Genomic DNA, 17,960 nt, shown 5'->3' with positions numbered 1-17,960 from the left:
TGTATTGCAGTGATTTTAGTGTTTTTCATCTGTGAATTGGTCATAGCCTTAAAAAAGTCACGTGGTGCGACTGTGATTTATATTCAAATGACTTAATTTCCTTTACATCTTTTTTACAAATCTTTAGTAAAAGTGTTCAGAAACTAAGTATTTGCATATCTTTGAGTTTTGGTAAGTAATCATCTCATAATTTTGTTCTATAATTTTGTCTTCCTAAATTAACAAAATGAACAAACTTATTTTTGCTGAAAATTGCATACAACTGATATAAATGTTTTAAAAATACCATTCAGAGATTCATAATTTAGCCACAAAAATTATGTATATTTTATTTTAATATTATTGGTCGCACCACATGAGTGGTCGTTATACCTCATTGACCCATATATATATATATGAATAATATGTGTTCTTTCTTCTGCAGAACACAAAAGAAGATATTTCGAAGAATGTTGGTAACCGAACAGCTGCGGTACCCATTGACTTCTATTATATAGACACAAAAGCAATGCAAGTGAATGGGTACCGCTACCAACATTCTTCTTTCAAAATATCTTCTTTTGTGTTCTCCAGAAGAAAGAAATTGTATTAATATAAAGCTTAGCATTGTGAATTGGGTGAAAACGTGTTTGAACTCTTCTACACTTATGTTTTTAGGTATTTGCTCAACAACTGATTTTTGTTTATTTTTACCCACAAAACGTTACGTTGTGCAACGTTAAAGGTGAATGAAGTTGTTTTTGTTTGTATTTGTGTGTGCGTGTTAAAGGACTCTGAAGGCATTGACATCATGCTGGGAGTGTGCGCCAGTGGCCTTTTAATCTACAGGGACCGTCTGCGTATAAACCGTTTTGCCTGGCCCAAGATCCTTAAAATATCCTACAAGAGAAGCAACTTCTACATCAAGATCCGCCCTGGAGAGGTAGAGAAAAAGGTCTTTTGAGATTTTCCAGGTTTTTCTCGTTAGATATCGCTTGCAGATGCATGTTGCAGCACTCGCTAGATAAGGCCGCCACGACGAGACTAATGCCGTGGGTGAGAAAAACGGGCGTATAATCGGCATGATATGATTTTATTACAAAAGAATGGGAAGTTTTCCGAGCATGTAGAATTCCCGTACAGGCTTCCAAATGAACCCATCCTCCAAAGGCCCGTGTGGGTGCTCTTCCACAAAAGATTCACACAAAAGCAATGAAATATTCTTAAGCACATTTCTAATCACATCACTTAAAAAAAAACACCGGCTATAATTATTTTTCAACAAACACTGTTTATATTGTTTGAGGTTCTGCTCTTTAGTGTTCAGAGCCGCTGAGTGTGGAGAGGGTTTTAAACATTAGGCTGAGCTTTGAACATTTTTGCCTAGTGGGCACAGAGAGAAACAGAGAGAGGGAGAGATAAGCACACACTAAATGGATGTGGGGTTAGGACAGAATTCGAGCTTAAAGAAAGAGATTTCGCAGAGGTTTTTATTAAGCGTTAAAGAGTCTGCGGGTTGCATCTGCGTTGCTTTCTCTGGCTGCGCTCTCACAAAGGAATTCTCTGGCCCGGCACAAAAGCATCGCTGTTTTTTTGCCTCTGCCTATTATGTGTAAGGGTCAGACATGAATGCTTAACAATATTTCAGTGCCTTTATTTGAAATTCTTTTCCAGTCGGTATCTTATCAATGCAATGGGCATGATTCTGTGAGCCTTGTGGATATTAATATTTTCCGTCATTGTTATTGAAATTCTCTGAAGCACTCTTCAGAAATTTGCACGCCGTGCTGTTTGGATCAGTTTGAAGGCGCACAGAATTACAGCCTGCCGCTTGATCGCTTCAGCAGCAAACAGATTTTGCACTTTGTCAAATTGCCTGTCAAGTAACACGCTACCACTCTGCTTTCCCTTCACACCCCTTACTTTTCCCCCAATCACATGCCAACACTCCCCTGCACCTCAGTACGAGCAGTTTGAGAGCACTATTGGCTTCAAGCTGCCCAACCATCGTGCCTCTAAGCGCTTGTGGAAGGTCTGCATTGAACACCACACCTTCTTCAGGTAGGCCTGCACCGACCCACCACCCCTGCCACAGCAGCGAGCACTGAGAATGATGCACGTTTTCCTCTTTTGTTGTTTGTTTGCACCTTTCTTCATTTAGAGTCTGAATCACATACAGTAAAAGGGGTTTTGGTTTTTCCATCTGGGTCTTAAAACATAGTTTTAAGGGCGATTTATGGTTCTGCGTCAGACCTACGCAGAGCCGCCTACCCTACGCCGTGGCCTGACGCGCACCTCTCCAAAAATGTAACAACGTGCCAACTCGACGCGGACCGCAAGCACTGTGATTGGTCTACTTGAACCCCTCTCCCTTCAGGTCAAAAAACTTTGCAATAGCGTCGGGTTTACTCATACGCATTTCCGGATGAATTATCTAAAAAAAAAAGTTTTTCTGTATTTAACAACTCAACATGCCTGTGGACACTGACGCCTAGTGGCCATTGCCTGTCGACGCGGATAATGATGCACAAGTATAAACGAAAGGTCCGACGCAGAAGTAAAAAACACGCTTTAGTGTGATTTTGGATTTAGACAAGATCACAGTCTATTTCCAGTGTATACTGTTGGTAACAGTTACATAAATCATTAATCTGCACATTATACTACAAACTAGTGTGGGAAACTTTTCAAAATTTCTGTTCATTAGTTAACAAAGTTAAACACATTTAATTCAATTTCTGTCTTTGGAAAAAAGGGAAAAATAAGGTGAAACATCATTATTGGATGTTTTAAATAAACTGCTATAGCATACTGTACTTGGACCAACAGCTCAGGATAGGGTTGCATCAGCCATTTGTGAGTTCTTACTTACCTTGGAGCATAAAGTCCACACTTGAGGCTTAGTACCTACTAGTTAATTTGTAACTTAGTATTTTATTCGGTTGCATGATTTTTTTAAGGCAGAATGTAGCTAGTACTGTAGGTCAGAAGGTCTCCACAAAGTAATGCATATAGTTGCTTAACATTTACCTTCAAAATTGCAATAGCAGCTTTTAAATTGTGATCAGTTGTGTTGAAGTGCTTTCACTGAATGGTTCTTTGTGGAACCAAAAATGCGGTATCGCTGTAAAGAACTTCTTAAGCACATTTATTTTTAAGAGTGTGCCCCTTTACATCAAAACTATGCTAAGATGTAACTTTCAAATAGCTGGTTCAACCAACACCTGCATCTTAGAGGACCTGGTCTTGACTTCCGCTCTAATAATAGCATTAAAAAATAGCTATTGCTAACATTGTAAATGGTAGTACGCCAGACAACACTGACTCTATTAAATTACAGTTATTCCAACATTTTTTATTCTTTCTCATACGTTTTTCAGACACTGTTTCTGCTTCATGTGCCTCTCCTGTAGGTTGGTCTCTCCTGAGCCTCCTCCGAAAGGTTTTCTTGTGATCGGCTCAAAGTTTCGCTACAGTGGGAGGACCCAAGCTCAGACTCGTCAGGCTAGTGCTTTGATTGACAGGCCAGCTCCTCACTTTGAACGATCGGTTAGTAGGAGGTACCTGCTGTCCCGCAGTATAGATGGAGGTAAAAACCAACATTTTTGTGATCTATTAGTTAACTGGGCTTGACCTTTATTTGCAACAAAGGTACCAAACATGTGAGACGCTTTATGTCTGGTTGACTTTCAAAATGAATCCACCAAGTGCCAATAACATTCATTCTCACACCTTACGGGCTCACATTATGTTTAGAACGAACTAAATTTGTCAGCCCATATGCTTTTGAGACGTTGTTTTTAGATTTAACAGGCCACCAACCCATGTTGTATTTCCGTGCATCTCTTTTAGAATCTGCTTTAGGGGACACCATGGACCGACTCTCCCAGCACACCTCCAGTGAGCCCATGCCCAGTCTTCCCAGAGATGAGGACCAGGATTACCTGGATCCCAGTCTGGATCAGGACCTGGATCACGATCATGAAGCTGAAGATCAGCTGCTGGAGAGTCACTCCACCCCCTCTAGAATGGTGGAGCTCAAGGTTCTGTGCACACAACACCAATTAACTTTAACATCTATTTGATTTGTTTCTAGTTTAGGCTATTCTGTAACTTAAAGTGTAGTTCACCCAAAAATGAAAATTTTGTCATCATTTACTCAGCCTGAAGTTGTTTCAAACAGGTATACATTTTATTGTTGCACTGAACACAAAAGAAGACATTTAGAAGAATGTTTGTAACCGAACAGTTCTGGGGCACCATTGATTTCCATAGTAGGAAACGAAACTAGTATGGTAGTCATTGGTGCTCCAGAATGGTTTGGTTTCCTACATTATTTTAAATATTTTCTGTTGTGTTCAACAACAAGAGGGTGAGTAAATGATGACAGAATTTTCATTTTTGGGTGAACTATCCCTTTAAAAACAATGTTTTAATACGCAAAACTATTCAATAGTGTGTTTTAGTACCCTTTTGTGGTTTAATTCATTGTAGATTTGTAGATATAATAAGATATGAAATGATTGTGAAACAGATATTTATATATATATATATAATGATGTACAGTATACATAAACAAACAAAAATCACTTTAACCTCAAAGCTAAAGCTTGTATGAATATTGTTTTGCATTATAGGTGAAAATGCTAAAAGTTCTCCCAAAAAACATGAAACAGTTCCAAACACATCATGTACCCCTGACTAAAGGCCTGTTCACACTATGAATCATAACTATAAAGATAACAATAACTAGCGCTTACACCAACGTATGCTATGCTATGTGATCTTAATCTTCCCATTTTAAAAGCGTAAGCCCTTTAAATTTCAATGGATTTTAATTGGCTGTCAATCTTTTATTACGCATCATCTAGAAAAAAATCACTCTGATGTGATCCCAACAATATCAATCCTCTGTATATTTATTAGTGTGGACACTGGATGTAGGAAATTTAGCGGCATCTAGTGGTGAGGTTGTGAATTTCAACCATGACTCACTACACCCCTCCCTTTTGAAGCACTACGATGATTGACACGGAAGTAAGATGTCGTCACGTTTTTGCTTCTTTGCTGAGGAGATAATGTATTTATGAAACGCGCTCTGTAGAGCAGTTTGTCCGTTTAGGGCTACTGTAGAAACAACATGGAGAATTCCATGTAAGGGGACCCGCTGTGTATGTAGATAGAAATAGCTCATTTTAAGGTAATAAAAACATAACACTTCGTTATGTAAGGTCTCTAACATAGTTAAGTAGGTATTTTATATCGCAATTCTGTCAATAGATCCTCCAAAAAAATTACACACGGCACATTCAAATTTAGAATAATTTTAAAAACGTTATAGTTATCATCATAGATATTGTTCTTGTGTGAACGCGCCTTTACACGTCCCTGGCTGGTCCTTCCGATCAACAATAATCAGTCTTCCTCTTTAAAACATGCTGCTGTATTAATCTTGAATATATTTCTATGCTTGCCTGCTTTGTAACATCTCGATAAATTGAACTTCCCTTCCTCTAACGTCTTACAAACCCACCATGCCCCGTTTGCTAATATCCTCAATCTAATTCAGATTCTGCACTGTTCTCCCCGCTAACCCTTCACTGCTGTTCTCTAACTATCGCTTCTCTCTTCATCGTCTCGCGGACAGAGGGAGGAGGCAGGTTCTCCTGTAGACTCTATGACGGAGGTATTTTTGGTCTGAAGTATTTATCTGTTTGTCTGGTTGTCTGTATGTCATTGTCTGAACTGCTCTCTAAATCTGCACACACACCGCATGGCTTTAGATTGCCTTGATAAATAGAGACATGATTGCTACGTTGAAATCAGATCATGTGTTTTTCCAGTCGTTGTAGACTTCATGACTCGTCTTGAGATCCAAATGAGACCATTGTTCATGGCACAATTATATGGAGCGATTTTAGTCTCATTAATTATTCACGCGTAAAACAAGATACACATGCGTAAACAGTTTCACATGAATAAAACCTAATTTACGTGCACGAAGTATAAATATACATTTACAAAAAGCAATTCACGTGCGTAAAACAAAACTATTTTCTCATAAAGTACGTTTCGCAAACATACGAGTGTGCACAAATATTTTGAAAGTTTAAAATGTACACGTTTATCGTGTTATGTGAATGCGCAAATCGTCACTCACGTGTGAATCACCTTGGATGTCTGTGTGTGTGTTTTTGAGACTCTCCTGGCAGCGCAACCCCTCCCACGTGGGTTTTCGTACTTTTTAGCCAATCAGATTCAACCTTACCATTCAACCAATCATAAACGCGGAGAGCACAGGACTCAAGGAAAACGGCTCTGCGCACCTTTTGCGCAGTTTGACTTACTTCCTGTGTTGCCAATTTAGTGATTTTTCAGCCCCCTTAAGCGAGATATTTTCCAAAAGGCGGCTAGCTACAAATCTATGCACCCATACAAAACAATGTTTCCAAGAACTAGTTGTTTATTGTCCTTGTTCATTTAAAACATACATTGTATGGACATACAAACATGAACACATCTCATCTATCAGGCACAGTTTGTTACCCAGACGGATTTTTGCAGTTCAGTGGAAGTGACTGCTGGTTGTGTAGTTTTAAGTGGTCATGTTCACTCACTATTTCATACTTTTTTTCTACAAAATAAGTTAATAAAAACAGATTTATTGCGTGGCTGTATTGTGTTTTAATACAGCATCACAGCTCGGAGAGTAGATTAGCGAAGCTGTACAAACGAGCCTTTAGTGCTAACACTAGTGCTCCTCGAGTTCTGTGCTCTCCACGATTATGACTGGTTGAATGGTAAGGTTGAATCTGATTGGCTAAACAGGATGACAACCCAAGTGGGAGGGACAGCGCTGCCAAGAGAGTCTCAAAATACACACACACAAATCCAGGGCGATTCACACGTGAGTGACGATTTGCACATTCACATTCAATGATACACTTTCAAAATTTTAAACTTTCAAAATATTTGTGCACAATTGTATGTCTGTGAATTGTATTAAGCGTTTGTGAAACATTTTATGAGAATATAATTTTATTTTACACACGTGAATTGTTTTTTGTGAATGTACATATATAATTTGTGCACGTGAATTAGGTTTTGTGCATGTGAAACTGGCTACGCAAGTGTACATCGTGTTTTATGTGTGAATAATTAATGAGACTAAAATCGCTCCACACAATTATATTGGTTTAGCGGTTCTTTGTAATCTTTGTAAAGAAAGAAATGTGAGGGATAGAGTCAAATAATGTGTTTTGATTACATTTGTTCTTAAAGTCAACATGAAACAAAAATGAATCCATGTACTTTCTTAATTTGTTATTTCAAAGTAAAGAAATACTCATCTTTCATAACTTTATTTAATTACGTTTACGCATTTGGCAGGTGACAAAATGGAAGTGAATTTTACCTTGAAGGGAACTTTATTCTCATCATAAGCAAACGTTAGGTAGGGATGGTGAAGAACTCATGCTTCTGTGCAGTGTGTGTGTTTGAGAAAGAGTCCAGCGCTCTTAATGTAGTTTGCCTGCGGTTGTTGGCCATGTGCTGGTTACTCTGTTCCTCTGCTTGAGCTCATGATTGAATTGTGAAGGGTGAATCTGAAGCACATGCAGACTGCTCACTGTCACTGCAATACTTAGGCTCCTGTTGCAGGTGAATGCAGGCTTTCTAAAATCTTGCTTAGTTACCGCAGTCATTTTATGTCACTTAACGTTAATGTAATAAAGACAGCAGAAATTGCAATTTCAAAAATGTACTGTATGTCAGTGACAGAAATTGCTTGTGTAATAAATTCCTCCAGTTTTTATTAAGACCTGCTGTAGCTTTTGATATTCTATTTTAAGTGTATAGTTGCATCACGTGTGATGGATTTATTTTATAAGAGGTAATTTATGTACAAATTGCTAAATAAAATATTAAAGGATGCTGATTGGTGTTTAACAGTGGTTATGAATTTAATGGGGTTATGAAATTAATATGATTTAATGTTTGTATCACTGTGCACAGTGTTGGGAAAATTAATCTGAAAAAGTAATTAATTAGTAGTTACAAATTACATATTCAATAGTGTAGTTAGATTACTGTACAAATTACTCTCTCCAAAAAGTATAGAATTACTTATTACTAATTACTTTCTATATCCTACATCAATCTCAATTAGGATTGATTCAAGGATAGACATGAAACGGCTTATTTAAATCATTCAAAAAAATTATAAATAACTACATAAATTATTCTTATTAACTGACCAAAGTATACAAATGTGACCCTGGACAACAAAACCAGTCTTATGGGTCAATTTTTCGAAATTGAGATTTTTACATAATCTGAAAGATGAATAAATAAACTTTCTATAGATATATGAGTTGTTAAAATAGGACAATATCTGGCTGAGATACAACCGTTTAAAACTCTGGAATCTGAGAGCGCAAAAAAATCAAAATATTGAGAAAATTGCCTTTGAAGTTGTTAATCAGGGGCACTGTGGCAGACCATCCACTCACAAAAATAAAGTTTTTATATATTTAAGGCAGGAAATTTACAAAATATCTTCATGGAACATGATCTTTACTTAATATCCTAATGATTTTTGGCATAAAAGAAAAATCGATAATTTTGACCCACACAATGTATTTTTGTCTTTTACTAAAAATGTTCCCGTGCTACTTAAGACTGGTTTTGTGATCCAGGGTCACAAATGTGAGAAGCATACATTAAAGCAGTGGTCACCAACCCTGTTCCTGGAGATCGACCGTCCTGCAAACTGCAGCTCCAACCCTGCTTCAGCACACCTGTCTGCAATTATAAAGCAAACCTGAACACCTTGATTAGATAGTTCAGGTGTGTTTGATTGGGGTTAGAGCTGAAATCTCCAGGACGGTCGATCTCCAGGAGCAGGGTTGGTGACCACTGCATTAAAGCATACATTTTAAAGTTAGACTTTTTTATGTCTTTCCACTATTGAATATATTTAGTTTAATTACATCAGAAGTAACTAATTCAATTACAGAAAAAATAAAGAATAATCCCTTACTTTACCCCTTTCAAGGGAAAAGTATATAAATTACAGTCACAGAGTTCTGCGTGGACGGCTTGGGCCTCAAGCATGCAGAGGAGGCTTTGGAGAACCCGGAGCATTGCAGCCATTGCCTTGTGCTGCCGAAAAAGCTCCTGCGGCGTCGACTCAAAGTTGTCGCTACCCAGTGTATCGAGCTCGGCCTTTCTGACTCGGATGGGGGACACGGTGATGGCGACGCACCTCCAGGGGCCTCCCGGGGCACGACATCACTTAATTGGGCTGTCCTGCGTTCCCCAAAGAGGATATCTTCGCGGGCAACCTCCCGTTCGCCGATGAACCGGCTGGTTCCGGCAATGAAGACGACGTGGGCTTTCTTGGGGTCTCAGTGGACGAGGAGGCCATCCCACTCTCTGGTGTTCCCCAGGTTAATCCCCCGCGGCCTTACCCCAGTCCACCCTCCTGGACGTGTGCGAACGAGCGGCCACTCGCCTTGACATTGCGTGGCTGGCTCCGCAGAGCGTCACTGACCTGGAGAGGGATGTGTATGATGGGAAGTGCTTGGCCCCCCTCCCGGACCGAGGAAACAACTCTTCCCCATCCTGCCAGCGTGCTCGAAGCACGTGAGGCACTACTGGAGTGACCCGCTGAACCTCAAACACGGTCTCGCGGGTCTGGAGGTGAAAGACATGGCGGCTCTCAGCTTGGGTGATCCCCCGCTGTCGAACCGTCGATCGCCAGGCATCTCAACCCCGTCCAGGGCGGGCTGCTCACGCCCCCAAAGCTGATCTTGCCTGGCAAAATGGACCATTTTTCTGCCTCCATTCATCAAGCCACTTATAAATCCTCGGCCTTGGCTGTCAGGGCTCTTAATGTTTTGTCCCTGCTTTCCGCTTACCAGGCGGAAATTATGGAGGATTTGGGGTAGCAGCTGGACAAAGGATCCCCCTCGCCAACCTTGTGGAAGGAGATCCTTACGGTCAACAACCTCATCCTCCGCAATGCTCGTAAGGCTGTCCAAGCTTGCGGGTGCTCCATGGCACTTTCTGTGGTGGGGGAGCGCATTCTGTGGCTGAACCTGTCGGGACTCCCTGACAGTGAGAAGAGGTACGTTGCGGGCGCTCCGGTCGAGCCTGGCCAGGCTCTCTTCGGTCCTGCCGTGGCTTTGATGCAGCATCAACGTGTCGTGCGACGACAAAAAGAAAGAGGACAAGGCTTTCAAGTTGTGCCTCCCCAGGAAAGCAGCCCCGCGTCAGTTGCCCACTGCGACCGGGACACCCCCCAACCCTACCCCTACCGACTCGAAACGCAAGCGGTCGGCCTATTGTCCGACCTTTGGGGCTCCGAGTCCTCTCTTTCTGTATTAGAGCCCCTGTCCAAAAGACGGAGGTTGTCTCGCGGAGGGGTCTGCCACCCCCCCCAGAGGTTTCCCAGCCCGTGCGTTCAGTGGACGCTGTGTTCTTTCCCCCCAAGTCAGGGGGTCGGTTGCAAGGAAATGTGCTCAAGCAGTGTCACCACACAGCACACACATTGTTCCCCTCACCCAACTAATAAAGGCTTCGGCTCCGGTGTTCCCCAACACAAAACACACAAAAACACAATAAAACAAACAAATCTATTGAATTCCTCTCAGGGAGAGTATGTCTCTCTGCAGAGATAAAACCTCTTTCTAAATCCACGGATTTTGACATACGTGGACGATTGGCGAATTGGAAGAGAGCAGTGTGCTTACACACATCAACAAAATCAATTTTACACCCAGTCAGAGTGTGATTTTCCTGGGTTCAGAGCTAAGCTCGGTCTCCATGCAAACGCGTCTCTCCTGTGTATCGCAGTTCAGAGAGGGGGCGAGAGTGCAGTATCGCACATGCCTCAGATTGCAGGGTCTTATGGCTTCAGCTATCCAGGTTTTGCCTCTGGGACTCCTGAGAATGAGAGCATTCATGAAATGGGTTTTGTCACTACATTTCAGACCGATACGCGATTTCGGCCGCTCTGTAGCAGTGACGCGCCTGCACGGCAGCTCTTCGCCACTGGAGGGACGCAGACTTTTACTCACAGGGAACCCGTTTGGGAACGGTAGTGATGCGGAAAGTCGTGACGACAGATGCGTCCCTAACAAGCTGAGGTGCGACTCAGGAGGGCAGAGTGGTAAACGGTTTGTGGCCAAGCAGACTACATTTAGCACACATAAATTATTTAGAGCTCCTGACCATATGGAAAGCTCTGACTTATTTTCTGCCTTGCCTGCAGGGACATCATGTGCTCGTACTCTGTGACAATACAACAGCGGTGGCATATATCAATCGCCCGGGCGATTTACGCTCACAGAAACTTCACGCTCAAGCTCACAAGCTTTTGGTGTGGAGCGGGCAGTTTTTCCTGTCGTTACACGCGACTCATGTTCCAGGCATCCTGAACAGAGGTGCGGACCTTCTATCGAGGGGGACCCACTCTACGGAGATTGGCACCTCCACCCTCAGATAGTGGGAATGTTATGGAGGAGATTCGGTCAGGCAACCGTAGATTTATTCGCCTCACGCAAAAACTCCCACTGTCCTATGTTCTTCTCGCTAAAGGACTTGGATGTGCCCCTCGGGGTGGACGCACTGGCCCACCCATGGCCCAAGTGCCTGATAATTCCCACATTGGCCAGAGTGAGAGAGAAGGGCCCGTTACTCCTTCTAATAGCTCCCAGGTGGCCCAAAGCACTGTGGCTGGCAGGGATAATCCCTCTGTTATATGCCCAGCTGTGGCGCCACCCCCCGTTCCTATCAGTTCCTGACAGTTTGTGTTTCTTACAGGACCTTATGCATAAAGGCAGATCTTTTTCCACAATTAAGGTCTACCTGGCAGCTATTTTTGCCTGTCATGTGGGATTTGAGGGCTCAACAGTCGGCCAGCATCCTTTAATCCGCAGATTTATAAAGGGTGCCTGTCGCTCCTTGCCAGTCATCAGGAGAACCGTCCCTGAATGGGACCTCTCCATGGTGCTGGAGGCCCTGTCTCAGTATCCTTTTGAGCCCCTGGGAGGCATTTCCTTGAAGCTGTTGTCCTTCAAGACGGCTTTGCTTTTGGCCTTGGCATCAGCCAAACATTTCAGTGAGCTACATGCAGTCTCAGTACATCCTTCATGCACTTATTCTCTCTGAGTGGAGTTAAGGTTTTTCTTAAGCCTAACCTGGCTTTTATGCCTAAGTGCTTCCCTGCGTTCACCTCGGAGGTGTTGGAGCTGTCCGCTTTTCACCCTCCGCCTTTTTCCTCTTCGGAGGATCAGAGGCTGAATGCTCTATGTTCTGTTCGTGCATTACAGACATATATGACCAGGACCAGTGTTTTCAGGAAGAGCAACCAGCTCTTTATTTCATGGGCACCCCCTCACAATGGGAGTCCCATATCTAAGCAGCGCCTCTCACATTGGCTTGTGAGCGCCATAGCCCTGGCATATGAATCAAAGGGAGTGCAGCCCCCAGGAACCACCAGAGCTCATTCCACGAGGGGCTTAGCTGCCTCTTGGGCTTTGTTCAGGCGAGTATCACTGCAGGACATCTGCTCTGCTGCCAGCTGGGCTTCTCCCCATACATTTGTGCGTCACTACCGATTGGATGTCACCAAAACCTCGGTAGCACATTCTGTTTTAGGAGTGGGGTCTTCATAGCCCCTCCGTGTTATATTCCTTTACCTTCTGTTTACACATTGTAAGGGTTACAAAGGTTGAACGGGCCGGCGGGCCATGCACATTCATGTCACCAAGCATGCATTCACATTCCTGCCTGGGTGTTATTTATGTGCCTCATACATGTTGCCTGTCCTGCATGTGCACAGCAGCTGTGTGTGCATCACTGTTGCCAGGTGCATGATTATGGGACGCATCAAGCAATGCCCCCTTGGGGGTGACCGTCCTTTTTCTGGCTTACAGAACCTCACTGTGAGTGTATTGGGCTATCGGGGAGCTGTACATGTCTCTCCCATAGGTGGATCTCGAACACGAGATGATGAAAGAGAACAATAGGTTACTTTTGTAACCCCGGTTCTCTGAAACATAGAGTGGAGAGATCCACCAGCTTTGCCCTGCTTGCAGCACGAGAAGCGAATATACTTACTGAAGAAGAGCAGCGCAGGCAGACCTTATATGCTCTCAGGTAAGGGGGTGGGGCATTACCTGGCATTGGCTGCGCGCTTCTGTCTGTCTAGCCAGACTTGGTGCAATTGGAGGCTTCTGCAGAGGTCAGGTACGGATGCCCATACCATAGGTCAGGGCTCTAGACTAACTTTTTGCACTGGTGCGCCTAACTTTTTTTCTTAGGTGCACCAGCACAAAAGTTAGGTGCACCCAAATTTTCGACCACATCGCATTTAACACCGCAGTTTTACAAGTTCACTTTTTAAAAATCGCTGTCCACATAGGCAATATTGACTTGTAAATGATTAACTAACAATCTGGTCAACATAAAAGTTCTTTATTTGAAGCACAATTCTACAAGAAAGCAGGGCTCTAGACTAACACTTGAGAGAGGTGGCACTGGTGCTACTAAGTTATTCAGTTGGTGGCACCAGCCCTTAATTTGATAGCACCAGAGTCGTGGGGTGAGGTAAGAAAAAAGTCACTAAAACTTCATTAAAATGTGTTTAATACATTAATAAATCAATTAGAAATTAATACAAATCATTGTTTATGATTGAATTATTTTTATTGTATATGTAAACTCTCTTTCAACACTTTACCATATTTAAAGCACATCTTTCTTAAAGCTACTTTCTTCCTTTATTTGTAGTGAACGACTCCTATAAGAGAACACAATTCCTTTAATATCAGTGAGTGTTTTTGGGCCCGTCCGTTGTTGTTTGATGAACATTATAAACAGAGATCTTTATTATGCTGCTGCCCCTTTAAGAGCTTGCGCAATATACCGGAACACGTGTTTTGTTTCCCAACTGTTTGGTCACGAAACAAACTGAATACCTTTACAAGGTTTCTTGTTAATATGGGAATTTTTAGGTTATTTTGTGTTAATATGTCCGTTTCAGAGTAAGAAGGCGTGAAAGAGAACTCCGTTTAGTATTTTGTGCTCTGACTCTCTGGGCGCGCGCATGTCAAACAACCCGCGAGACTTGAAGGCTTTTCGTGATTATTCTTCATGAAAGCTGCATTGATACACGTTTGTCTTGTATCAATAGATACTTACAAATAAATAGTATTTAGCGTGATGTATAACGTTTTGTATGCTTTGCAGTATTGTTAGAGATCTAGATCTTTGCAGTATTGTTAGAGATCTTTATACAATAGTTTAGTGCATAAAGTTTAAACACGTGTTTCCTGCATTAGCTTCACATGCATACAATACTTGCAACACATTTCGTTATCTTTGCTGTTTTGTACCTTAGCCGGGGAAATTCTTGTATTCTGCATATTTATTTAAGTTGCAAGATTGAGTGCTTCACTCGTCTGCTCTTTCGGTCCTTCGCCTCTTACCCGTAACCCGCGAATTACGTCTTTGGGGGCGGGGAAAAAAAAAAAAAAAGAATGGTTGAAGGAGGGGAGACGAAAATGAGTGACTGAATGCGCAGCTTGCGCAATATAACATTTCTGCGCATTAAATTTATAATACGCAAAAATTATATATTGATCAGTTTGACAGTCGCACCGGTGCGACCATTAAGAAAAACTTGTCCCACTGGCAGGAAAATCTGTCGCAAAATGAGACCATTTAGTCGCAGTCTAGCGTGTCAGAGCATTGGTTATGATTTTCGGACGGATCAGGCCTTAACTTAACATTCTTAACGAAAAAGTTGTCAATCGTTCTTTTAATCTCCTCTCATCATCCGCGGCTACATCCACTCTGTTTATCTGACGGGACTAGGCTACTCACCTCTCTCTGTCCGACTGCAGCACAGCATTTTCAAACGTACACACATACAGGAATATCTGGACCACGGCCAATCAGAGGGGGGTCCGCCCTTCACTATCTCTGATTGGTTTAGACCACGATATGGGCCTAATGTGTCTGTTGTTGAACCACAGGGAGACTGTCGCAGAGACTTTCTTTTCCCTCGAACGGCTGGTCGCACCGGTGCAACCTCAGATTTGTTTTAGTCGCACCATTGAGAAATTAGGTCGCACTCTAGAGCCCTGTAGGTGGATCTCTCCAATCGATGTTTCAGAGAACCAGGGTTACGAAAGCAACCTATTGTTTTTATTTGTATATATACACTGATGAAATAGTATGTTTTTATATTTGGAAAGCCATATGCAAGGTTCTGGTCATATAATTAGAATATCATCAAAAAGTTGATTTATTTCACTAATTCCATTCAAAAAGTGAAACTTGTATATTATATTCATTCATTACACACAGACTGATATATTTCAAATGTTTATTTCTTTTAATTTGATGATTATAACTGACAACTAATGAAAATTCCAAATTCAGTATGAATTTGGAAAGGATTTTTAGAAATCTTGGCCAACTGAAAAGTATGAAGATGAAAAGTACGAGCATGTACAGCACTCAATACTTAGTTGGAGCTCCTTTTGCCTGAATTACTGCAGCAATGCGGCGTGGCATGGAGTCGATCAGTCTGTGGCACTGCTCAGGTGTTATGAGAGCCCAGGTTGCTCTGATAGTGGCCTTCAGCTCTTCTGCATTGTTGGGTCTGGCATATCGCATCTTCCTCTTCACAATACCCCATAGATTTTCTATGGGGTTAAGGTCAGGCGAGTTTGCTGGCCAATTAAGAACAGGGATACCATGGTCCTTAAACCAGGTACTGGTAGCTTTGGCACTGTGTGCAGGTGCCAAGTCCTGTTGGAAAATGAAATCTGCATCTCCATAAAGTTGGTCAGCAGCAACTTTTTGATGATATTCTAATTATATGACCAGCACCTGTATATACAAAGCCTCATTTAGATGAAGAAATGCTTCTGAAAATCTAATTCAAAGGACAATAATTGCCCCTGTATTTATATTTAGGTTTTGCTATGTTTTAGAGTGTAACATTTCATGATCCAGCCAAATACAGATAAATTAAAGGAGCAATGTGTATATTTTAGTGACATCTAGTGGTGAGGTTACGAATTGCAAACAACGGCTCACTCCACCCCTCCCTTTCGAAACACTAAGGTGGTTGACACAGGACTAAGATGTCGTCACGTTTTCGCGTCTTTGCCAAAGGAGATCATGTATTTATGAAACGCGCTCTGTAGAGCCGTTTGTCCGTTTAGGGCTACTGTACTGTAGAAACAACATGGTGAATTCAATGTAAGGGAATTAAAAACTACGCTGTGTTTGTAGAAAGAAATAGCTCATTCTGAGGTAATAAAAACATAACGCTTCATTATGTAAGGTCTTTATATTTTATAAATATACTTTATATAAAAATTACACACATCACCTTTAAATCTCGCCTAACATTTTTTTCTTGTTAAATCTAGCAAACCTTTGACTTGAAATACATTGCATAGGCTTCAATGCCATTTCATGTTGACTTTAAGAATTTAAATAAGCCTCATATGTTGCTATTGATTTAGTCTAGAGGCTAAATTTCTGTCATAGAAAGGTATCGATTTCTGTCAAAGCGGTTTTGTAGATCAGGGATGTCACTGGTATATTATTATCCATGCTTGCAGATAATTTCCAGTACATGCCAGTCTTCACCTCATAAAACATGTACAGTATGAATACGTTGAAGAAATTTCAGGGGATTTGTGTCACTGGATTGGATATATAATTTTATTCAATTGTACACGTGTATGTGACTAAGCAGAATGTAAACCTCCGGGGCAGTGACACAACTCTCTTTCACTCTCTGTACTTCCACTGCAAACATCAACGTCTGTATAAGAGTTCCGTTTTATGTTTGGCTGCCTGCTTTATAAATTCAACCATGCTTTGCCTCTCTGTCTCCACTACCTCACTTTTCCTCCGTTCCTTGGCTTGCACCATACCCTCCCCTTCCACCACCCCTTTATCCCAGTCGGACCAGGACTTGGCCCCACGTCCTAAACAGGAGGTACTGTTTTTCATAGACCCACAGCCTGAATGTGTTTGTAGTTTGTCTTTTTGTACTCATCTTCTAGTAGAAGTAACAGAAGATGAGATGCAGGTCCATCTAACATTTTGTTTGTTATCTGCACCAGAATGATGTTTAATGTGCTGCTTTTGTTGCTGGAGAAACAATATAGTGACTCGTTCCAGTTCCATGAACAGGCCTGGTTTTGACATGTTTGATTTGTCACTATAATTTCACAGTATTTTACAGCGCAACACAAAAAAACCTCCAGTGTCCTTAATGTTCAGTCAAAGGATTCAATGAGTCTCCATTCGTATTTCATGCAATTCAGTAGCATTTCATATCGGTTTATTGGCATTTTTATTTTGTATAATGTGCATTTTTTCACTGGGAGGCCTATCTTTGCACGACTTGCTATGTACAGAATGAACATACACATATTTGTCCTCCAGTGAAACCATCCTTAGCAGAAGGTAAGTGCTGCTGCCCACTGACCTGTTTGTTTTATAGCAGTTCCTGGATAAACCAGAAGACGTGTTGCAGAAACATCAAGCCAGCATCAACGAGCTGAAGCGAGCCCTGAGAGAGCCAAACAGCAAGCTTGTTCACAGAGAGAAACGTCTCTCTGGAGCTTCTTCCGGCAGCACTCCTGAGAAAAAATCTGTGAGTAGCTGATTCCTACAAGGGAGAAGTGTGTCAACTTTTAAAAAGCAAAATGTTTTATAATTACTGCTATTTTTGTTCTGAAACTGCTTTGAGATTCCTGATCTGGATTAGTTGGATTTTTATCAATAGTAGCTTGTTTGTTATTTATGCACTTTTTTCTGTAACTAATCTCTCTTTAAGTGGATGCTGTTGAACCATTTCATGTCATGGCTCTGGTCAAGTGCTAGTAGCGATTCTGAACCTTAATAGAAGCTGGCTGTGGAGTGGTTTATTTGAACACAGC

The 17,960-nt window shown here is 41.7% G+C and overlaps 1 protein-coding gene across 8 annotated transcripts in view; it reads left to right on the top strand.

Annotated features, from left to right (window-relative positions):
* The window catches only part of si:dkey-178k16.1 (band 4.1-like protein 1), a 64,493-nt gene that overhangs the window by 37,225 nt on the left and 9,308 nt on the right, over nt 1-17,960 (top strand). The window contains exons 9-15 of one of the 8 annotated variants that reach the window (XM_057363034.1): nt 770-922; nt 1,943-2,040; nt 3,393-3,568; nt 3,832-4,022; nt 5,627-5,665; nt 16,976-17,011; nt 17,522-17,674. In XM_057363034.1, coding sequence (XP_057219017.1) covers nt 770-922; nt 1,943-2,040; nt 3,393-3,568; nt 3,832-4,022; nt 5,627-5,665; nt 16,976-17,011; nt 17,522-17,674 — 846 coding nt within the window. Of the gene's footprint in view, nt 1-769; nt 935-1,942; nt 2,041-3,392; nt 3,569-3,831; nt 4,023-5,626; nt 5,666-16,975; nt 17,012-17,521; nt 17,675-17,960 lie in introns of all 8 variants that reach the window. The other 7 variants (XM_057363033.1, XM_057363031.1, XM_057363036.1 and 4 more) reach the window with 7 other exon arrangements.

The sequence above is a fragment of the Triplophysa rosa genome, linkage group LG21 (assembly GCF_024868665.1).
Source record: "Triplophysa rosa linkage group LG21, Trosa_1v2, whole genome shotgun sequence".
In the NCBI taxonomy this organism is placed as follows: Eukaryota; Metazoa; Chordata; class Actinopteri; order Cypriniformes; family Nemacheilidae; genus Triplophysa; species Triplophysa rosa.
The sequence above is the reverse complement of the archived record's forward strand: the minus strand, read 5'-3'. Positions and strand labels throughout refer to the sequence as shown.